This window comes from Tursiops truncatus, chromosome 3 (genome assembly GCF_011762595.2).
Source record: "Tursiops truncatus isolate mTurTru1 chromosome 3, mTurTru1.mat.Y, whole genome shotgun sequence".
NCBI classification, from domain to species: domain Eukaryota; kingdom Metazoa; phylum Chordata; class Mammalia; order Artiodactyla; family Delphinidae; genus Tursiops; species Tursiops truncatus.
In genome coordinates, this window is record NC_047036.1 from 59037658 (window position 1) to 59063141 (window position 25484).

Genomic DNA, 25484 nt, shown 5'->3' on the forward strand with positions numbered 1-25484 from the left:
ATAACTGCAGGGGAGCAAAACGTACCACCCCAAAATGTCTCTTTGGCATGTGGATTATTTTGAGCTAAAAACAATTAAGGCCCAAAAGACTCAGGAAGAAACTTTGACATTCCCCTCTCACTGCCTAAAAAAATTTTAGATAGAGGGTCTGTTCCTGGAATAGAGCTATCACTAGAGGTATCTGTGAAGAATATTGGCTAGGTGTTACGGGGGAAACTCAGCAGGGTCTAGAGACCAGAGCCTACTGTGTGTCCCACTGTTTCTGCATGGCCCAGCAAACATTTGTTTACCAAACATTTGCATTCCCATCTTCCTGTGAATTGTCTTACACCTCTTTTAAGTTCCAAACCACTATGCCCACATTTTCTTTTGTCTTTAGCTGAAGATGGTATTTAAAGTGAGGGTTTCAGTCATTTTATTGAGTTACTCAGTTTTCCTGGATCTCTCCCACATATACATATTATTAAACTTTGATTTTCTGTTAATCTGCCTCATGTCAATTTAATTCTTAGATGAGCCAGAAGAACATAGAAGGGTAGAGGAAAATTTATTCCTCCCTGACATAACCATCTAATGACCAGCTGGATCATGAAAGAGTCCTGAAGGACTCCCTTTATAAAGCCAAAACATTTCAGACACTTAACTGACAGCAGTATCACTTTGGTCTCTGCTGATATGAGAAAAATATAAAATACCCCAAATCTATTCTGAACTCAAACATATTTTCTAATGATTTAAAAATTCTATTGATCATAACCACATCTACTCTTTAAAAAATTGTAATACTCATTCATTCTATTCAATTACATCAGAGTCTCAGAAGTTTACCAATTGGGAACTACAGCGTTAAAAATCCGAGGGAGAACTAAAGTAATTGGAATAAATTTTCCTTTATTAAAAAACTTAAACACTTTTATCTCATCACGCTTACCAAAGAAAAGAGCTATTTATTGCTGAATCTATGGGACACTTCATAGTCTTTATCTACTTGCCCTAATTATTAGCAGCATTTCTTATGTTAATGACTCTCTTTGGAGCCATCTTTCCCCTGCGAGTCTTAATTTCCCAGTTCCTCTCTAAGTAAGCACTGTTCTTTGGGTTCCAGGGCAGGCGCCTCCTCTGTCTACCCCTTAAACGTGAGTGCTCCTCAGGGTTCCACACTTGCTCTCCCCACAGCATTCTTACTCATTTCTGTGACTTCAGTCTTCTTCTGATGATTCCCAAATTCATAGCCTGTCCATCTCTCTCCTAAGTGTTAGATCTTTACATCTAATAATATATAAGATGGAGTGTTCAAGTGAATGTTTCAACTCAGATGCACCGTGTCTAAAACCTGTTCTTCCCTCATCTCCATACCAATCTATCTAAGGCAGAAACCTGGGCCTGTTCTTGAATCCCTCTTTTTTCCCTCATTCAGTCACCACACCCTTCAGTTCTACCTTCCAAATATCTGATTTGTCCATGTAGGCTATCTTCAATTCTCACCTGTAATACTGAAAAAGTCTCCAAGCCCTCAGTCACAACAGTCAACTTCAGTCCACTCTCCTCACTGCAGGAAGTAAGAATGACTTAAACCCATTGCCTGAGGATACTGGTTCTAGCCAGTCTTGCCACTCCCTACTTTTGATTGGCTCTACCCTCCACAGATAAGTGGTTTGCGTTACCCTGCGGCAAAATGTTCTTTTTCTTCTGGTCTCCAAATATCTTCTTTCTTCTCAGCCCCTATAAGCAAACACTTTACAGGCTATTCACCTGGTTAACAAATACTCAGCTGACTCATTCTTAAGGTTTTAGCTCAGACGTCGTTGCATCTGGAAGCCATCCCTGACTCAATATCTGTGTTCACAGTGTTAAAGTGTTCCATAACATACATTATTCTAATTGCCTGTTAACTACTCTGTGTTCCCATTATGTACGCAGCTAAGGCCCTCAGGCAGGACCCTTGTTTACCTTGTTCCTTGCAATATCACCCATGCCTAGCAGTGTCTTACATTAGTAAAATCTTAAGGCACGGATTTAAGATTATAATTTCTGAGGCCACAGATGACAGAAACATTTAAACTTTGTTCGATAACTAGAACATCATGAATGTTTGATAAGGACCAAAACAAAGTCATATTTTGAATTACTGTCAAATCCATGCAAATGTAGTATGAACACAAGTAAATATAGATGGTTCAAAACTCCAAAAGGGGAAAAAAGTGTAAAAACAGGCCCTCGTTTATTTAAGAATTACATAACTTGATACTACAGGGATTTGAAATAAAATTCATACTTTATGGCAAGACAAGGAAAATTTAAACGTAAAAAAATTTTCTCTGCCCTTTGGCCTCCTCTTTCCCCCCTACTCTGTACTGTATATCTGCATTATGCATCCTGAGCAAATCTTCCCCAAGAATACCAGCCCAGTCCTAAGGTGCAACATTTTCCTAGCATCAACAAGACAACTCCTTAAAAGATAACCTTCTTTCTTGATCTTGTAAGGGGTCACATGACTTACAAACTTGTTCCTGTAAAACTGGATTGTGTCAACTGTCAATATTACATCATTTGATGTACCGCCCTCTGTCTCAAAAAACTTATATTACTGTGCTTTGACTTCTAATGGGCAGAACAGTTCTCAGTTTGGCTCAAATAAAATTTCCATTTCTTTCTCAGATTGACTGATTCATTTTTGTTGACATGCATGGTTTAGCTGGCAGGATATCAGAGATACCCACTAGTGAACACCTGGAGTCAACCCAGAACTAGTGCTCAGTACCAAGCATGGGTCCATTGAGCCCCACCAGCTTCTCAGTACTCCTCAGGTGTTCTGGTGAGCTCTCCTAATATCTGGATCTCATTGTTTGAGTAATGATCCTGAAATTTTATTTGAGCTGTTTCACTTAAGGCTTGGAGTCTTAAGGGGCACTGGTGCAGTTCTTGGGCAGGACTTCAGGGATCTGGACAAGGGGCCCAGGGAAACATAGGTGGCTGGGTTTTTGTTAACTTTGGCTTACATTGAAAAAAGTGAGTTGATATATGTTCTGAACAAAGCTTTTGCTAGTGAAATGAGAGACTGAATTATTCAGCTCTGAAGAATAAGGGAGATCCACTACAACCATTAGGTAAATACTGCTCATCCGACAGGGCACAACAGAGGCTGATAACCTAGTGCCCTCAGCACCCATGGCGGTTTTAGACTGTCACAGGGAGAAACTGAGCCATGTACAAGAGTCAAACCAACCCAAGGTTAACTCCTTGGGGCTAGACTCAGAAGCAGCACACATTTGATCTACCACACATTTGATCTACCACACTGTCCTCAGAAAGCTGTGCAGATCATATCTCATATCCCATATCTGAATTAGGCTACGAAATAATAGGAAATTGTGCCTCAAAGGCCAAACAGCTCCCAGATGGACAGTCACCTATGAGAATACCAGCTGGGTTTATGTATGCTTGCAAGTTCTTAATCGGAACTAAAGGATGTTGGGCCCTGAAATGGTGAGATAGGTTCTTCTGGCACTCCCAAACTGATTTTTTTCAACAGCAGTAAGAGTTTTTCTCTTTTCTAAAATTATATTAGCAGGGAAAAATATTTGTCAGGCTAGCTTCTTAGATCCTTTGAATGGGAAAGTCTACTAAATTGTTAAAATTTTAGAGAGCTCTCATCTTAAATATTGTACCTATTTTAATTGGTATACAGAAGCCCCAAAAGGCTTCAAAATTTCAAAATAGCCTCATTGAAAGATTTGTTGTAGAAAGCTAATAAAAGATTAATGATATAAAAGGTACCTAAAACTTTAATTACTGTTCCCATCTACTAATAATCTCCTATCTGAATTGCCTTTCTACTCAGAAGATCCTATTAAATGCTTACCTTTAGGAATGGGACTACATGAAGCTTGCAGGCAAGCCTCTTCAGATCAAAGGCTGAACTGAGGGCCACAGTTAAATAATTTCTTAAACCCAGGGAGAATCCTTAAAAGTGTTTATAAACAGATTACCAGGACTTCCCTGGTGGCGCAGTGGTTAAGACTCCACACTCCCAATGCAGGGAGCCCAGGTTCAATCCCCGGTCAGGGAACTAGATCCCACATGCATGCTGCAACTAAGAGTTTGCATGCCACAACTAAAGGAGCCAGTGAGCCACAACTAAGGAGCCCTCGAGCTGCAACTAAGGAGCCCTCGAGCTGCAGCTAAGGAGCCCACCTGCCACAACTAAGAAGCCCGCCTGCCGCAACTAAGACCCGGTGCAACTAACTAACTAACTAAATAATTAAAATTAAAATAATAAATACATTAATTACCAAGTTGGGAGGTGGGAAGCCAATGGTTTGACTAAACTGACCATAGCTGGTAATTGGAACCTGATAGTAATTTTTTTTGGAGGGGGGTGGTGCTGCTTCTTCCCTAAGCTAAATGAGGGAAAGTAAGACATTCCAACAAAGGTGAAGGGCTATGTCAGTCCTTTGAAATCACTGAGGTAGCCATCCAATTCTTTGAGAAAAAAACAAAAACAAAAAACTGTCCTTATTTTCCAAATCTAGTCTTTACAGGACCAGAGGTATGGCTCCAGAAATAATCCAAAGCCCACCAATCTTTTTACCACTCCCAAAATGTCCCCTTATTTATCTTAAGAGGCTTGTAAACAGAGAAAAAGAAATTTTTTCTGGCCTTGAGGGAGGGTAAATAACTTGGTACTTGACTTGTTAATGACAAATAGAAATCTTAAGTGTCTTCTCATAAATACTAGTAAAAAGGTTTTAGCAATCTAGATAGGTGATCTTGATTTGTTCCATCTGCCAAAAACCCAATTTGAATTCAATCTCTTTTATAACTGAGGGTTTTATATTGTTACACCTGATTCCTGGCTGAAATTTTGGAATGGGCACTATGAGATCTCTGTGTCTGTTTGTGTGTTTCTTCGTATTTACATAGGTGTGTTGTAGATGTGTGGTACTGCAAAAATTAATTTGTAAAAGAGCTCTGTTTAATTGGCTTAAAGGAAATTAAGCAGTTATATAAATATTCAGAAATACAAAAGAACCTGGCTAGAATGAATTTCAGGCTTATGTGATCTAGGAAATATTCAGTACTGAATTAATATCTGGTATTAAAGTTAGCTTAAGCTTGTTGGTTTAATTAATACAGACATGTCTTTAGAGTCATCAACATTAAGTATAATATTTTTATTGTACCTAGGTATACTAGAAATTAAATTAAACCTTATTATTCTTGTTAGAAAGTTGTTCAGCAAGAAAAAATAACAATACGATGAAACTTTTAACTCTTTAGGAATAACTGTGTTTTGGGGATGTCTATCTAAAATACTCTTTCCAGATTTTGGTAACTTGAAACTTTAGAGCTGTGCTAAATTAACTTAAATAATGGGAATCCATCGAATACCCAGGTCATTTCCAGCTAAGATACTGGTACATTAATTACTGAGCACAGGTTTCCTTTTTCAAAGAAACTAAGGTTAGTTAGGACTATTAATATGTTTGATGTCACATTGAGACATTTTCTGTAAGAAAGAGAACGTTTTCTAGAACCATAAATATTATTTATAAGCTTGCCAATCTGAAGAATACTAACGGAAAAGACAGTTCATAATTGCTTAGTTTTTGCTAGAAACTATGTTTTAAGGTTAAGAATTATAATATGTGTAACTAAAGCTACTAAAATAATAAGGGAAACATTTTAGTATCCAAGGAAAATGGGAAGTATGTTTTCACTAAAAGAGGGTATAAGGAATGGAAATGCATTTTGTTAAAGGAAAAAAAGGGTAGTTTTGTCTTAGAGCTGGTTGTTTCTGAATGGAAAAGAAAATAAGGGACAAAATAATATGGATACAGAAAGTTGTAAAAGGGTCAAGGAAAAGGAACACTGAGAAAAGAGTTTTGTATGTGGTCAGGATTGGCTAAGATTGAGTTTAGTTAAGAAAATGATTTTTAAAGGTAAAGTGTATAAAACCAGAATTCAGTTTTCTCTCTAAGAGCACAAAGTTTTCTTAAAATATTGAGCTGCTTTTGGTAAGAGATTGTGTGACTTTCTTTGCCTTTAAGTGATTTATTACCTTTGAGATCTTTTATTGTCACTTTGCTTAAATGAATGAGTATTGTTTCACAGTGACCTATGATCCTATTTAACTAAGTATTTTGAAACTTTTTGATATTTTTGACAAATGTCCCAAAGATCAAATTCTAAATGAAGTTCACTGGACCTCTAGTTAACTCTGAGGTTTTCCAAAGGGTCCCTGGTATGCCTCAAAATATTTGTTTTCTCTCCCTCCCAGAGAGAGGAATATTAAACTAATTAGTCTTATTTGGTATGTTAAATTACATGGGAAGCATTGTCAAATTTGAGTGGTGATAAAACTTTTCAGGTTATATCATATGGGTAAATGTTATTAATATAGAAATTCTAGAAATTATATAGAACTCCTAAAAATCTGGTATGTCCTGGTAAAATGTTATCAGTCATAATTCTAGTAATTATCTTAAATTGTTGTATGTCACAACAGTAACCAAGTTTATTTGTCAATTGGCATTGTAATCAGGTCTTTAGCCTTGACTTTTTGAATCTTTTATCATTTATGGACAGTTATTATTTTACTCTGAAGTTTTTGCAAAAATGCTTCAACTTGAAGAAGATTCACAGAAAGAACTTTTGGACAAGTATATGTTTCTGATAACTTTCAGATCATACCACTGAACTGGGTAAGAAATTAAAGACTTCTGATGGAAAACCTGATGGCTTCATAAAACCATTAACTGAAGATTAAGATCAAAGATTAGTCACATAAGACTGAGTGAAATTATGAGTATGATTATATAATTTTTGTTTTTTGTCTGAAATATTATTTGTTTTTAATCTGTTTTCCAGATATAAAGAAACCTTTAAATCACAACTCTGTATGTAGAATTGAAACATTAATCTTTTCTCTCTACCTGATCCCTTCAGAACCTGTAAACTCTTAGGTTCCTAGCAACTTTCTCAGGTAATAAGGAAGGTCACCTCCTAACAGGTACAGGAATCTCAAGGTATTCAGGAGACTATGAGAAGAGAGAAATTCACCCAAACCTAGCACCCAAATCTACAGCTGTCACAGGCGGAATCTATGACATGCCTTCAGTGTGACTTTCCTGGCCCTGAGAATTTTTTTTTTAAAAGTTCAATCTGAGATTCCTTGTGAAAAGTTCCAGCACAGCCAATTTAAAGAGCCTAGGTTGTCAATTAACCAGACATTTTGCAAACCAATTTGTCTTAATGTGGCTACATTTGGTAGAAATTAGGGTAATTTTAGAGAGAAATAGATTATGTTTCAGTGGATATTAAATTCTAGTTTTATTAAATGAGGTCTTTATTTACTACTGCCTAAGACTCATTTCCCAGATAGTTTCCTTGTTGTTGTATTATTATAAAGTTTAGTTATTAAAAGGATACTCCAAGTTTGTTTCTGAAGCTTATCACAGTAATCTAACTTTGGATGAAGATCAGATGTGCCATGACCTGCAACCAGGAGATTATTCATACTGGAACAGGTATCAGATAAAGGACTCTTTATAGCCATATTGGAAGAGTCCTCCTCTCCTGAATAAACTGCATATCAGGCCTCCTCTCCTGAATAAACTGCATATCAGGCCTCCTCTCCTGAATAAACTGCAACTCCTGTTTCTGACACCTGACTTTGACTAAGAACAGCACTACCAGACCAGCAAGAGAAGACATCTGAAGAAGACAGCTGATCCAAGATGCTGTACTAGGTCTGTATACTGATTACTTTGACAACTGCTCACACTTTTTTTTCTCCTCACACTTTTGCTTGAGCTCAATCATTTGCAAGTTTCAAAAAAATCAATCTAATTACTGGGTTTGTGGCCAATTACCCATGTCCAGTACTCCCAGGTTGCCTTGGTAGATTTCTCCTCTCCAAGGCTCTAACTGGACAGCCCTTAGAAATTTTATTTTAAAAGAAAGAAACTCTAGCACTGTGCAAGCTAGTATCACTGCCAATATCACTAAGTGAGATGCTAATACCTGGCCAATTAATTTTTTTTTGCAAGTTCGTATTTTATTTCTAATACGTTTGGAGCTTTGATTTTTGTAAAAAAGTTTTCACTTAATTCATTGAAAGCCCTTTCGTGCTGAGCCCAAGGTGGGGCCTGGGCCAGGCCAGACCCTTTGTAGCCTTCTTGCTCCCAGCCCAGACAGCCAATGCGGGTGCAGGGTGGCTTCCCTCTGTCCACTCTGCCCTCCCACCCCCCTGCTGCATCTCTCTGTACAGAACAATTTTAAAAATGGAAGCTAAGATACAATATACATTGGACAGGCACACAAACACATGCATCTGCTCCAAATGGGCAAGATGTCAGCTACACTCAGAGAGCACCAAGGAATGCATACGGAGCCCCTCCTGAGGAGGAGGACAGGGCCTGAGCCCCACCTTGGTCCTCATAGACCGCAGCTCCTCCCCACCTATTGCCCTGCTACCTGCCAGAGGGAGGGGTGGACAGCACAGAGGGCTGTGCACAAGGGAAGACAGCTGAGGGCAGCTGGGGGGTGGTGGAGAGGGCAGTGCCAGCCTGGAACAGCCAGGGAGGCTGTTCTAGGAGCCAGGGGGTGGGGGGAGGACTGGGGTAGACCCCCAGCCTCAGGTACCTGAGGAGTAGAAGGCCTGGGCTTTGCCCATCGAGGAGCTTCAAGTCTTACCTGGCCAATTAATGATGCCTGTTCTGAACCTGGTCATAAACAATACTTTTCATTAGATGGTGAATACTGGGTAGCCCCTAAGAGGACCCAATGGTTTTATGGAACAAGTTTATGACCTTGGCTTTCCTCAGGTTGGTTAGGAAGATATGTTATACTTTTCCCTTGGGCTCAAGGTCACTGAGGGGTAGCTCCTGTCAATCTTTGATGTCAATCTGTAATGGGAGCACACTGGTTTCTATCATGTTTCCAATGGTATGACCATTTGGCCACGATATTTGTTAACTCATAACATACGAAGAGTCAAGGGCTTCCCTGGTGGCTCAGTGGTTGAGAGTCCACCTGCCCATGCAGGGGACACGGGTTCGTGCCCCAGACTGGGAAGATCCCACGTGCCGCAGAGCGGCTGGGACCATGAGCCATGGCTGCTGAGCCTGTGCGTCCAGAGCCTGTGCTCCGCAACGGGAGAGGCCACAACAGTGAGAGGCCCACGTACCACAAAAAAAAAAAAGAGTCAAATTTCCACTCTGAAAAATCCTCTTCCCAGTTTAGGGGAAATACTAGGAAAAGGGTTTGGTTCAGGAGGATCTTGGCTTAAATCTTTGTTAATGATGCTGTTGGTTCTACTGGCAACTTAAACTAGTTTGTGGAACTTACAAGGTGATAGCTTCTTGCCTTTCATGCTGTGTATCACCTATTCGTAGTAAAATAATGATGTCTAAACAACTTAAAACTTTGGATCATGTCTCCAGTGCTCTATAAAATAATAGGCATACATAATGCACATGTGAGGGGAATTGTCTTATCTTACTGGACAGCCTAGAATTGGCTCTCAGTCCTTGCTAAACATTCTGCTAGTATAATTCCCCACCCCACCCTGCATCCCCCCAAAAAAGAGAAAAGGGCTATTAGGACCCAACATTGAGGGACATGATGGACCAACGGCAAGCGAGCAACCACCCTGGCATCAAGGGACCAAATATTTGATCACCTAATGCTTTCCATAGAAAGGTTAATGATCAGAAAGAGGAAATGGTGAAATAAAATTCATATTTTATGGCAAGAAAAGAAAAATTTAAACATAAAAATTTTCTCTGCCTTTTGGCCCCCTCTTTCCCCTCTATAGTGTACTGTATATCTGCATTATGCATCATGACCAAATTTTCCCCATCGGCAAAAATACCTGCCCAATCCTAAACTGCAACATTCTTCTAGCATTAAGACAACTCCTGGGGCTTCCTTGGTGGCACAGTGGTTGAGAGTCCACCTGCCGATGCAGGGGACACGGGTTCGTGCCCCGGTCCAGGAAGATCCCACATGCCCCGGAGCGGCCAGGCCCATGAGCCATGGCCGTTGAGCCTGTGCTCCGCAACGGGAGAGGCCACAACAGTGAGAGGCCCGCATACCACACACACACACAAAAAAAGGCAACTTCTTAAAAGATAACCTTTCTTCTTTATCTTGTAAAGAGTCAGGTTACCTACCACTTTGTACCTGCAGAAGTGAACTGTGTAAACTGTCACTATTACGTCATTTGATATGATGTACATCCTGTCTAAAAACCACTTCTAACGGATGGAACAGTTCTCAGAGCTTTCTGAGATGCTGTTCCTAGCTTGTAATTCTCAATAAGACTAGAATATATTTTCCATTTCTTTGTTAATTTTTCATGAACAGGAAGATGGTAAAAAAGAAGTGAAGTGCCCTTATTTTCTTCATTAAAAGAGAAAGAGGGAGATGCATTTCAAATGGCTGGAAAAAAGATGGTTTATTCAATAAATGCCACTGGAATAAAATATAGATTCCTCCATTACACCATAATTTTTTTTTTTTTTTTGCAGTGGCACTCACTGCTGTGGCCTCTCCTGTTGCGGAGCACAGGCTCCGGACGCACAGGCTCAGCGGCTATGGCTCACGGGCCCAGCCACTCCACGGCATGTGGGATCCTCCCGGACCACGGCATGAACCCGTGTCCCCTGCATCGGCAGGCAGACTCTCAACCACTGAGCCACCAGGGAAGCCCTACACCATAATTTTTAAAAATTCAGATGTATTAATATATTTAGGAGAGACCATTAAAAAAAAAAGAAAATACAGAAGATTATTTGAAGTAGAGTGTGAAAGGATTTCGATCTAAAATGGAACCAGATGGGACTTCCCTGTCAGTCCAGTGGTTAAGACACATTGCTACCAATGCAAGGGGCACGGGTTCAATCCCTGGTTGGGGAATTAAGATCCCACATGCTTCACAGTGTGGCCAGAAGACTGAAATGGAGAATTTTATGCATGCAGCCTCTGAAGAACAGAATTTAAGAACTGAGAGAAGGATTTCCCATAAATGCCAGATAATCAGAAGACTGAGCCTTATCTTCTGACCAATGACCATCTACCAAGTATCTCTCCCCATCCTCAAGCCAAAGAACTTACTGCTTGGACTCTGGCTAGACTCTCCTTGTCTGTACTCCTTGCCCATAAATACAACCTGCCCCAAACCCTCAACAAAACCTCCTGTAACTTGGTACTGCATGCATTCCCTGAATTGTAATTCCTCTGCTGTTCTGAAATAAACTCAATTTCTGGTAATTTGAGCATGTCTCAGTGTACCTCTTTAGGTTGACAAGAAAATGCTTTTTAAAACATGAAAAAAAATGTAGAGATAAGTGTACCAAAAGACTGTGAGTTAATTACGAGAAAGTATAAAACTTTTATATGACAAAATGAACAATTAAAAAGATTTTTTTAAACTATAAAAAGAAGAAAATAATTGAGAAATAAAGTCAATCCTGCCCATCTTCTAAGTCAATAGGGGGAAAACACCCAAATTCTAATAATAAAAACGTGAAGGGACGTGTACGAGAGTCATTAAAGAAGAAATACAAATGACCAATAAACATTTTTAAAAGAAAGCCTAAATCACTTCGATCAAGCAGTTTTTTAAAAAACTAATAAACACATAAACCTAGCACAAGGACCCTCCTTTCTCCACCCTGCTCTCTCCCCTGAAATATAATCTGTGTTGACCAAAGTGGAGATAAACAAATATAAAATTATACAGTACTTACATATTGCTCGTAGGAGATAAATGGGTACCACATATTGTTAAATTAAAAAGATAGGCTTATTTGTATTTTCTATAATCTTCCTATAATGTACATCTATTTTATTTATAATATGAAAAAAATAGGGTAATTTTTAAAAGCTGATAGTCCTCCCCAAAATAAACCTAAAATAGCAAAAGACTTTGCTCAGCTTCAGAATAAAAGTTAAAATTGTAACAGCTAATATTTCAGTAATCTAGACTTCTAAAATCCCAGACGATAGCTAATTACGTAAGTTTTGTACATTCCAGAAGGAATGAGATAACAGCTTAGCAATTTAAAAATATTACCGCTCATCAGAGGGTGTTTGTCCCACCCACCCGGGCCTGGGGAGTCTGCTGAGATCCCAGGCTGGTCCCCTGCCTTCCAAGGACACCCCCTTCCCCTGTCCGCACTGGTTCTGGGGTCATAGGGAGGAGGCTGAGGATAGAACAGGAGAGGCAGGTGGAAGGGGCCCTCCAGGACAGGAGGAGCTGGAGAGGAAGAGGGTGTTTTCCCTGCCGACTTGAGCCCAGGAAGTCTGCTGGGCTCCCAGGTGAGGTCCCCTGCCCTCTGAGACCAGGGATGGGGGGCACGCCTGGGTCCCTTCTGTTCCTTAAGCCTAAGCCACATACCCCCCCCAGCCCCCAGGGCCTTTTACAACTCTGTGGGTCCTGAGCATAGGCCCGGCCCACCACCCAAACCTCACCCTTGCTTAGGCCCCGCCCTCCACAGCCAAGGCCTTTTCCCCACTTTTTTTTTCCTCTTTTTTTGTTTTCTCTTTTCCCTCCCCCTCTTTTTTATTACTGTGGTACTATGGTACCTTCTGGTTGTTGATTCATCTATATTTTTATTTTTTTTTTGGTGGTACGCGGGCCTCTCACTGTTGTGGCCTCTCCCGTTGCGGAGCACAGGCTCCGGACGCGCAGGCTCAGTGGCCATGGCTCATGGGCCCAGCCACTCCGCGGCATGTGGGATCTTCCCGGACCGGGGCATGAACCCGTGTCCCCTGCATCTGCAGGCGGACTCTCAACCACTGCGCCACCAGGGAAGTCCTATATTTTTATTTTCATATCCTTTCTAATGTATCTGTTAGTTTCCTAATTTTATTTTTTACTTTGTTATTGTTCTCTCTCTCTTATTTTTTTGCCATCCAACGTGCCTTGCGGGATCTTGGTTCACAAGCTGGGGGTCGGGCCAAAGGTCCTAGGGCGGGAGCTCCGAGTTGGAACCACTGGACTAACAGAGAACTTCAGACCACAGGGAATATTCATCAGAGTGAGGTCTCACGGAGGTACTCATCTCAGCACAAAGACCCAGCTCCACCCAACAGCTTACAAACTCCAGGGTTGGAAGCCTCAGGCCAAACAACCAGTAAGACAGGAACACAATCCCACTCACACACACACAAGAAAAGAGACGGCAAAAAAAATATGTCACATGTGAAGGAGCAAGGTAAAAAACTACAAGACCAAATAAATGAAGAGGAAATAGGCAATCTATCTGGAAAAGAATTCAGGGTAATGATAGTAAAGATGATATAGAATCTCAGAAATAGAATGGAGGTACAGATTGAGAAAACACAAAAAATGTTTAACAAAGAACTAGAAAAACTAAAGAACAAACAAACAGAGATGAACAACACAGTAACTGAAATGAAAAATACACTAGAAGGCATCAGTAACAGAATAATGGAGGCAGAGAAACGAATAAGTGAGCTGGAAGACAAAATGGTGGAAATAACTGCCAAAGAGCAGAATAAAGAAAACAAGAATGAAAAGAATTGAAGACAATCTCAGAGACCTCTGGGATAACACTAAACGTACCAACATTCAAATTATAGGGGTCGCAGAAGAAGAAGAGAAAAAGAAAGAGGCTGAGAAAACATTTGAAGAGATTATAGTCGAAAATGTCCCTAATACGGGAAAGGAAATAGTCACCCAAGTCCAAGAAGCACAGAGAGTCCCATACAGGATAAACCCTAGGAAAAACAAACCAGGACACATATTAATCAAACTAACAAAAATTAAATTCAAAGAAAAAATATTAAAAGCAGCAAGGGGAAAACAAAAATAGCACAGCTGATTTTTCAGCAGAAACTCCACAGGCCAGAGGGGAGTGGCAGGACACACATACAGTGATGAAAGAGAAAAACCTACAACCAAAATTACTCTACCCAGCAAGGATCTCATTCAGATTCGAGGGAGAAATCAAGACCTTTTCAGACAAGCAAAAGCTAAAAGAATTCAGCACCACCAAACCAGCTTTACAACAAATGCTAAAGAAACGTCTCTAGGCAGGAAACACAAGAGAAGAAAAAGACACACAAAAACAAACCCAAAACAATTGAGAAAATGCTAACAGGAACATATATATCAGTAACAACCCTGAATGTAAACAGATTAAATGCCTCAACCAAAAGACACAAACTTGCTGAATGGATACAAAAACCATATATATGCTGTCTACAAGAGACCCATTTCAGACCTAGGGACACATACAGACTGAAAGTGAGGGGATGGAAAATGATATTCCATGAAAATGGAAATAAAAAGAAAGATGGAGTAGCAATACTCATATCCAATAAAATAGACTTTAAAATAAAGACTATTACAAGAGACAAAGAAGGACACTACATAATGATCAAGGGATCAATCCAAGAAGAAGATATAATAATTATAAATGTTTATGCACCCAACATAGGAGCACCTCAATACATAAGGCAAACGCTAACAACCATGAAAGGAGAAATCAACAGTAACACAATCATAGTGGGGGACTTTAACACATCACTTACACCAATGGACAGATCATCCAAACAGAAAATAAATAAGGAAGCACAAGCTTTAAATGACACAATAGACTAGATAGATTTAATTGATATTTATAGAATATTCCACCCAAAAGTGGCAGACTACACTTTCTTCTTAAGTGCACACAGAACATTTTCCAGGACAGAACACATCTTGGGTCACAAATCAAGCCTCAGAAAATGTAAGAAAACTGAAATCATATCAAGCATCTTTTCTGACCACAACGCTATGAGACTGGAAATCAATTACAGGGGTAAAAAACTGCAAAAAACACAAATACATGGAGGCTAAACAGTGTGCTACTGCATAACCAAGAGATAACTGAAGAAATCAAAGAAGAAATTAAAAAATACCTAGAAACAAATGACAACGAAAACACGACAATCCAAAAACTATGGGATGCAGCAAAATCAGTTCTAAGAGGGAAGTTTACAGCAATTCAATCTCGCCTCAAGAAACAAGAACAATCTCAAATAAACAATCTAACCCTACACTTAAGACAACCAGAGAAAGAAGAACAAAGAAAACTCAAAGTCAGTAGAAGGAAAGAAATCATAAAAATCAGAGCAGAAATAAATGAAATAGAAATGAAGAAAACAATAGCAAAGATCAATAAAACTAAAAGCTGGTTCTTTGAGAAGATAAACAAAATTGACATATCCTTAGCCAGACTCATCAAGAAAAAAAGGGAGAGGACACAAATCAATAAAATTAGAAATTAAAAAGAAGAAATCATAACTGACACCACAGAAATACAGAGGATTGTAAGAGACTACTATAAACAAGTATATGTCAATAAAATGGACAACCATGAAGAAATGGACAAATTCGTGGAAAAGTACAATTTTCCAAGACTAAACCAGGAGGAATCAGAAAATATAAACAGACCTATCACAAGTAATGAAATTTAAACCATAATTAAAAATCTTCCAACAAACAAAAGCCCAGGACCAGATGGCTTCACAGGTGAATTCTATCAAACATTTAGAGAATAGCTAAGACTGAACCTTCTCAAACTCTTCCCCAAAATTGCAGAGGGAGAAACACTCCCAAATCCATTCTACGAAGCCACCATCACAATGATACCAAAAACAGAAAAAGATATCACAAAAAAAGAAAATTATAGACCAATATCACGGATGAACACAGATGCAGAAATCCTCAACAAAATACTAGCAAACAGAATCCAACAACACATTAAAAGGATCATATACCATGATCAAGTGGGATTTATCCCAGGGATGCAAGGATTCTTCAATATATGCAAATCAATCAATGTGATACACCATATTAACAAATTAAGGAATAAAAACCATATGATCATCTCAGTAGATGCAGAAAAAGCTTCTGACAAAATTCAACACCCATTTATGATAAAAACTCTCCAGAAAATGGGCACAGAGGGAACCTACCTCAACATAATAAAGGCCATATATGACAAACCCACAGCAAGCATCATACTCAGTGGTGAAAAACTGAAAGCATTTCCTCTAAGATCAGGAATAAGACAAGGATGTCCATTCTTGCCACTCTTGTTCAACATAGTTTTGGAAGTTCTACCACGGCAATCAGAGAAGAAAAAGAAAGAAAAGGAATACAAATTGGAAAAGAAGAAGTAAACCTGCCACTGTTTGCGGATGACATGATACTACACATAGATAATCCTAAAGATGCCACCAGAAAACTACTAGAACTAATCAATGAATTTGGTAAGGTTGCAGGATACAAAATTAATGCACAGAAATTCCTGGCACTCCTATATACCAACAATGAAAAATCAGAAAGAGAAATTGAGGAAAGAATCCCATTTACCATCCCCCCAAAAAGAATAAAATACCTAGGAATAAACCTGCCTAAGGAGGTGAAAGACTTGTACTCAGAAAACTATAAAACACTGATGAAAGAAATCAAAGATGACATAAACAGAGAGAAATATATCATGTTCTTGGATTGGAAGAATCAATACTGTGAAAATGACTATATGACCCAAAGCAATCTACAGATTCAATGAAATCCCTATCAAACTACCAATGGCATTCTTCACAAAATTAGAACAAAAAATTTTACAATTCGTATGGAAACACTAAAGACCCCAAATAGCCAAAGCAATCTTGAGAAAGAAAAACGGAGCTGGAGGAATCAGGCTCCCTTACATCAAACTATACCACAAAGCTACAGTAATCAAGACAGTATGGTACTGGCACAGAAACAGAAATATAGATCAATGGTACAGGATAGAATGCCCAGAGATAAACCCATGCACATATGGTCACCTAATTTATGACCAGGGAGGTAAGAACATACAATGGAGAAAGGACAGCCTCTTCAATACGTGGTGCTGGGAAAACTGGACAGCTACATGTAAAAGAATGAAATTAAAACACTACCTAACACCATACATAAAAATAAACTCCAAATGGATGAAAGACCTAAATGTAAAACCAGACACTATAAAACTCTTAGAGGAAAACACAGGAAAAACACGCTTTAACGTAAACCACAGCAAGATCTTTCTTGACCCACCTCCTAGAGTAAATAAAATAAAAATAAACAAATGGGACTTAATTAAACTTCAAAGTTTTGCCCAGCAAAGGAAACCATAAACAAGACAAAAAGACAACCCTCAGAATGGGAGAAAATATTTGCAAATGAAACAACAAAGGATTAATCTCCAAAACATACAAACAGTTCACGGAGCTCAATATGAAAATAAACAAACAACCCAATTAACAACTGGGCGGAAGATCTAAATAGACATTTCACCAAGGAAGACATACAGATGGCCAAGGGGCAGATGAAAAGATGCTCAACATCACTAATTATTAGAGAAATGCAAATCAAAACTACAATGAGGTATCACCTCACACCAGTCAGAATGGCTAATATCAAAAAATCTAGAAACAAAGAATGCTGGAAAGTGTGTGGTGAAAAGGGAACCCTCCTGCACTGTTGGTGGGAATGTAAATTGATACAACTATTGAAAACAGTATGGAGGTTCCTTAAAAAACTAAAAACAGAACTACCATATGACCCCGCAATCCCACTACTGGGCATATACCCTGAGAAAACCATAATTCCAAAAGAGACATGTGCCACAATATTCACTGCAGCACTATTTACAATAGCCAGGACATGGAAGCAACCTAAATGTCCACCGACAGATGAATGGATAAAGAAGATGTGGCACATATATACAATAGAGTATTACTTAGCTATAAAAAGGAATGAAATTGAGTTATTTGTAGTTTGGTGGATGGACCTAGAGTCTGTCATACAGAGTGAAGTAAGTCAGAAAGAGAAAAACAAATACCGTATTCTAATGCACATATATGGAATGTAAAAAAAAAAAAGAGGGTACTGATGAACCTAGTTTCAGGGCAGGAATAAAGCTGTATACATAGAGAATGGACTTGAGGACATGGGGTGGGAGGGGGAAGATGGGGAGAAGTGAGAGTAGCATCGACATATATACACTACCGAATGTAAAATAGTTAGCTAGCGGGAAGCAGCAGCATAGCACAGGGAGATCAGCTTGGTGCTTTGCGATGACCTAGAGGGGTGCAATAGGGAGCATGGGAGGGAGGGGATATGGGGACATATGTATGCATATGGTTGATTCACTTTGTTGTACAACAGAAACTAACACAGTATTGTGAAGCAATTATACTCCAATAAAGATCTATTAAAAATAAATACATTTTAAAAATAAATAAAATAAAATTACCACTCAAGTCTCATACTATGGATTTTCACAGTTGGAAATCAATTCCAACGTAAAATATATTGTCAATAGCAGGTCTTATTTTTTCCTTTCTAGAATAAAAATGGCAGGAAATTTTTCTTCTGCTTTCTTAAATACAGTCTAACTTTTTTACCATTCTTCTTCTATGTCAACGATACTCCTTGCCACTCCTGTATGTGTTTGTATATGGAGAGGCAGATTTTACTAACTGCTTAACAAATAACCAACAGGGAAAAGAAGCTGGTTTCCGACATTTTCCAAACATAAAGGCATGGCAATTTGAACAGTTCATGCTTTGCTATGGAGAAGACCTCACAGTATACAGCACAGCCTAAAATCTTTCACCTGTAAAGTTCTCAGGTTTTTCCTCTGTAGGTTGCTTTTGTTTGTTTTTTTTTTTAAAAAAAAAAAAGAGTTAGGGACCTTCCTGGTGGTCCAGTGGTTAAGACTCCGCATTCCCAATGCAGGGGTAACAGGTTCGATGCCTGGTCAGGGAACTAAGATCCCGCATGCCTCATGGAGTGGCCAAAAAATAAAATAAAATAAACCATCTATAGATTTCAAATAATAAAATTAAAGAAAAAAAGAATTAGAATGTAATATCAGTAAGTATCACCCTAACAGGGGAGACAAAAATTTGTCCTATAAAGTAGAAGGCCTTAGTAATAAGTCTTTTAAAGCCCTTTAAAGCTTTGTAGGTGAAAAAGAAAAAATTCTGTTTCAGGGTAAGCCTAGCATAGATACATTATGAAATATTCAAAACATTTAAAAGTAAAGTATTATGTAAAAATTAATCACTTTTGTGATATATATATATATACACATATACATATATATAAATACATATATATATATCTGCTACATGTTTCTCTAAGACCAAAAACATAACTTCATACCTCATAATCTGGTCCTCCAAAGTGAGATTTTTTCTTAAGTTCTGTCATGGCATTTTTGTATGCTTCCTCTATTCTTCTTCTCTTCTCACTTTCCTATTTAAAAAAAGAAAAGCAAGTGAAAAATTTATCATGTCAAGTGGGATTTTCTCTACATTTCATCAAAATTTTATAACTTGGCCCCAAAATAACTCCACTTCTGTGAAAAATGAGTATTCTTCTGCCCAAGAAAACACTTTTTTCTGGGCCATATATCACATACAAGCTACCATTTAAAATACCACTAAGATCGCCTTATAGGTAGGTTATATATTTAAATGGATTAAGTAACTACCAAAGTGTCTACACTTCAAAAAAACAAACAAAAAAAAGGATAAATTAGCACCAGAGAAATGCCTACAATATATATTCACGTGTTTGTTTCCCCCAGTAGGAGCTAAATTAATTTTGTTACAGACAAAAAGTCAAGTAATGGATGCCAGGAAGAAAATAACTCAATTATTGGTAGAATCAATAAATGCAAAAAGATATTCTAAAGAAAGATACCTTTCTTATACTTTCCAACTGCTGGTTAAAATTATTTTAGAGCTGAAAAAGAGCTTAGATTTCTACTTTAACCTTCTCCTTTTATAGACAGGTTCTATGGCTCTAAGAGTTTGCGCAAAGATCCAAGGACAAAATGTAAAAAGGCTGGCCTTGACACCAACCTCAAACTTTTTTTTTACAACAATGGACTACAGTGAGTCAAATGTGATATTAAAGCCCTACAAGCTTATAAAGAACCTAATGCCTTTATTCCCTCACCTCAAATATTTAAAGGGCTAAATTAAAGTCCACACCGAACTCACCCAGAGCTTAACTACTTCTAAAAACCCTACCTGAATTAAGCTAGTGCAAATCAATGAATTAGTTCAGTAGGCCCAAAGACTAACTGATTTTTGTGTACTGAAGAGAAAACAGGACTACAGACCCATCAGAATGGCTAATATTTAAAAACACAAAAAATCACCCACAAAAAAAATGACAATACCAAGTGTTGTCAAGGGTGAAGAGCAACTGGAATTCTCATCTACTGCTGGTGGGAATATAAACTGATATAACCACTTTGGAAAATTGTTTGCCTCTACCCACTAAAGCTAAGCATATACCTCGTGAATAGATAATTTTACTGCTTGGTATGTGCCCAAGAGAAAAGAGTGCATATATCCACCAAAAGATACGTACAAGAATGCTCACAGCAGCTTTATTCACAACAGCCAAAATATAAAAAGTTAAATGTCCATCAGCAGGAAAAAGGAAAAAACAAATTGAAGTCATACAATGAAAATTCATTACACAATGAACAGCATACAGCAATAATACTATACAACAATAAAAAATAATAAACTACCACTAAAAGTTACAAGATGAATGAACTTCACAGTCAGTGTTGAGGGGGCGGAGGAGCGAGCCAGACACACGAGTATATTTTGTATGATTCCATTTACATGCTGTTCAAGAACAGGCAAAACTAATCTATGACTGTATAAGTTAAAACTGTGGTCACTTCTTGAGGTACTGGTACAGCATGGACTAGGAAGGGGCATGAAGAAACCTTCTGAGGTGCTATAAAAGTTCTACATCTTGATTTGAGTGGTGGTTACAGGGAAGTATACATGTGTATAACACTCATCAAGCAGTACACTTAAGATTGGTATACTTCACTGTATATATGTTAAACCTTAATTTAAAAAAATGAACAAAACAAAAACACACAACACAGCAATAATATTAAAATGATTTCAAGGAAAGCGAAAAAACGTGAAATTACACACTTGTAAATCCACTAATATAAGCAAACATCTTCAATGAATAATTTTTTTCTTATTAACATTCTTAACAACTAAAATTTGTTTAATCTTAGAATTTTTGGTCTTCCTGGACACGACTGGCTAAAAATTAAGTACACTTCTTCTAGAAAAGAAAGAATTATTTTTATAGGTAACTAAGAATATTCAATCATTTAGCTGTAAGAACAATGGAAATGACGTTAGAAATGTACATAAGAGCTATTAAACATAAAATCAGAGAACTATTAGAGATTTGTATGTTATACACATCTATTGTATGTGTATATCTATTATATACATAAACATATATTAGAAATCTACATAAAAGGTACACAGCTATTAAATAGCTATTATTATATCACCTATCACCTACTTAATCACTCTCATTAGATTTTTAGCTCCTTGAAAAATGGTTTCCTGTACACTACTGTTTTCTCATTTCTAGCTTAGAGTCTAGCACACAACAAGCATATAAATACTTCTTGAATAAAACAACAATTTCAAGTAAACCATATTGTTAACACTGTATTTTCCTCCTCAATCATATGAATTACCTAAAAGACATGTTTGTTGATAAACAACTCTCTCTATTCAAGAACTTCCTAATCTTTACAGCGTGTGTATATATACATGTATGTATGCACATACACATACGTATATATACACACATGTATATACACACACATTGAATATATATGTATATACTGTGTATGCACACACGGACTTACATTTCCTGTAAAATGTAACTAGGAGCCTATATCAACCTTGAGAAGAAAATTATGGTGGAAAAGGTAAATAAGATTTGACATCAGATAGACCTGTAAAAGGATTACAAATTACAGCCATTTGCAGATTTCAATTAATACTACTATCTTTTGTGACTGTTATTTGGTTAAATGTGGTCTAACAAAACTGTTTTTTCCACAGATCCTTTGGTATAGTCTACTTGTTGCTACCCAATAAAGAAAGAGAATGGATAAGATTACCAACATTGAAGACAACTGCAAGTACACATCCCTTTCAAATAAGAAATCTGATTGACAAAAAGATGGGGAAGCCATGTCTTATTTTTAATGAATTTTTTAAGGCAGTGTGGTTAGAGCATATGACTAGAGATGATGATCCTTTAGTGAAGGATAAGTAGACTGAAGAGAGGGGAGCTTAAGAGAAAGTTGCCAAAAAGTTTTGAATAAGCTAATCTGGATAAGTTGAATGATTCTCCTGAACAATTAGTCTAATGGATTTAAGGGATTGTCCTGTTTTCTGTGTTATTTTTTTGTGTGAACAGAGAATCTTCTAAAAATTGAATTTGATCCAAAATTGAAATCTATGACAATGTTAACAGTTCTACTCCAAAATAATAATGAAGTATCTGCGTGTACCTTAAATGGACATTTTCATTGCTTGTTTTAAAAGAATACATATTGCTAGTCAACCTGGCTTACTCTCACATGCACGTAAGAATTCTGACCAATTCTCTTTTCTTTAAACATGGGGACCTTCTTAAACATACAGTGCTGTTTAAATCCTGTAGCCATTCTGCTATTACATCAATGATGACATTGCTTTCCTTAGTGTTCTGTTCACATTGATAAGACCTCCAAATTCCACAAGCAATATGACTCATTAGTGAATGATAAGATTCTGATTGATGTCTGCCCTGATATCCGGAGCTGAAATATAGAAGAGTAAAATTCTTCTTATTCTGCTACTTAACACCTCTAGACAAGTCTCTGGGCCTCAGCTGCTGCTTCTATAAAATGATGGCATTGGACTAAATTCTCTAAGGTATGCTTTGGTTCTAAGATTTTATTGATGTTAAACTATAAACAAACGTTTTCCTACTAAATGAATTCACTGAGCCAAATTCTACTTCACACTCGCAACTGAAGATTCATATTATTATTATCAGTGCTGCAGTTTAAACAAAGGTGGGAAAGGTGAACATAAGGCAAATGTTCAAGGAATAACAAAATGTGTGTTAAAGGATATCACAATGACCTTGGAAAACATACATGGCCATGAATGCAATAAGTTAATATTTAACTTTATAAATTGGTGTTTTTAGTAGTTCATATAACTTAAGTACAGTTTCATGTATTATACAATAAAGCTAGGAAATGTCAAATGGTTCATTACTTCTATTCCAAAGCATTACTGTTACCATTACAAAAACTTTTATGTTAAAATCCAGTGAAGAATGCATATTGTATAGTAACCAAATACATAACTGGTGAATCTCATTAGAAAAATGAGTTTAAGATGCTCACAAAGTTTCAGAGGAATAGTACCACCTGCTACTTCTCTCAATCCAATAGATTTTTCCCTAAGAAGTTAGTTTGGTTTAAATGTTCGATCAGTATATAAACAAACAAAATCTGACTATTTTTTACAAAGAAGAAAAACAAATCTTACCTTATCCAGTCTCTTTTGCCAGCTGTCCTCACGTTTTACCATTAGTTCAATACAATGAGAAAGTGTAGCAAGGATTCCAGCAGTAGTTGCTTTAAAAGTTATCGCCTCCCCTTTAAAGTCTATACCATTAATTCCTTTTGGTGTTACATGTGGAAATACTGAAAACAAAAATTATTCACTAAAAATCTTTTTAACAAAGAAATCATTCCTCAGCACAACTTAAAATTAGAAAATTTTTAGAAAACTATCACAACAGAGCAGACTTTCAAACTGTAATTTCCTTCCTGTTGGCCAACATTTTAAAATTTGCATCCATCTCTATGAGCAAAGAGGCCTGTGACAGCATATGTACTCTCAAGTCCTTTTTTCTGCATTCTGTTTCCTGAAATCTATTTGCTATGCTGCACCCAGTGAAGAAACTGGTAGGTGGAATAATACTTTAATAATAACACTCAAGACAGCCTAGAGTGAGACCTAATTATGGCAAGAACTACCTTACATTTTGAGAAATCCTGAATTTAACAAATATCTGAAAAGAAACTGCGAAAATGAATAAAGTAATATGTTAAAATTTAAATAAATGTCCAAATATAATTTGGGGACCAATGCACACATTAAACAGTTCTTCTGTTTACATATTATAATTTTAATTCAAAGTTAGTCTTTGAATTAAATGAAAAATCTTAAAACTCATAAGATACAAATAAGAGAGCATAATATCTTATACTATAGTTAATAAGAAACCTTTTCAATAGAACTCTTTAAATGAAATAATGATACTTTAAACTTTAAAAACTCATATGTAGATACGACAGCAAAGGCACAATTCATAAGAGCTGACAAACTAAACTTCATCAAAATTTAAAGTTTCTGCTCTTGAAGGCATTGTTAAAAGAAGGAGAGTTACAGTTATGTAGGATAAGTCAGTCTAGAGAGCTAACCTACAGTTAATAAAATAATGGTAACTGTGAAGAGATACATTAATTAGCTTGACTGCAGTAATCATTTCATCATGTACACCAAATCATCATATTGGACACCTTAAATACATGTAATATCTATTTTAAAATTTTTTAAAAAAAGAATGAAGAGACAAGCCACAGACTGGGAGAAAACCTTTGCACAGAATATGTATGATAAAGGACATATCCTTTATCTATCTATACATTAATATAGGCATATTCTGTATTATAATATGCAAAATATAGTAATCTCAAACTCAACAATAAGGAAACATATAACCCAATTAAAAACTGAACCAAAGAATTGAACACACATTTCACTAAAGAAGAGATCAGGATGGCAAATAAGCAGATGAAAAGATGCTCAATACTATTAGTTACTAGGGAAAAGCAAATTAAAACTACAGTGAGTACCACTACACATCTATTAGAAGACTAAAATTTTAAAAGACTGACCACGTCAAGTGTTAGTGGGGGTTTGGATGAACTTGAACTCTCATAAATATGACTGGTGAAATGCAGCTTGGAAGATTTTTAAAAGGTTAAATACATACCTACCATATGATTCAACCATTCCACCTCTGGGTATTTAGCCCAAAGAAATAAAGTATACGTACATAAAAGAAACTTGTATGTGAATGTTCACAGCAACATTATTTATAATAGTCCCAAACTGTAAACAACCCAAATGTCCACCAATAGACGAATGGGTTGAAGAAACTGTGGTTGTTATCTATACAAGGGAACACTACTCAGCAATGAAAAGAAATTAAATACTGATACGTACAACAACGAGAAATCTCAAACTGAGAAAGCGATCAGGCAAAAACACTGAGTTCATTTACATTAAATTCTAGAAAATGCAAACTAATCTATAGTGACAGAAAAATCAGTGGTTGTTTGAGAATGGAGGGAGGAAGGGAAGACAAAAGGGATGGAGAAACTTTTGAGGGCAATGGACATAATAATGGTCTTGATTGTGGTGACAGCTTCTTGATAATATCAAAACTTACCAAACTGTACACTTTAAATATGTAGTTTACGGCGTGTTAATTATAT

At 37.2% G+C, this 25484-nt stretch overlaps 1 protein-coding gene across 4 annotated transcripts in view; it reads right to left on the bottom strand.

The window, feature by feature from the left end:
- CERT1 (ceramide transporter 1) overlaps positions 1–25484 on the bottom strand; it is a 129086-nt gene that overhangs the window by 32688 nt on the left and 70914 nt on the right. For all 4 annotated transcript variants that reach the window (XM_033852949.2, XM_033852947.2, XM_033852948.2 and 1 more), the window contains 2 exons: positions 23464–23621; positions 19223–19315 (listed from right to left, as the gene is read on the bottom strand). In XM_033852949.2, coding sequence (XP_033708840.1) covers positions 19223–19315; positions 23464–23621 — 251 coding nt within the window. The remainder of the gene's footprint in view (positions 1–19222; positions 19316–23463; positions 23622–25484) is intronic.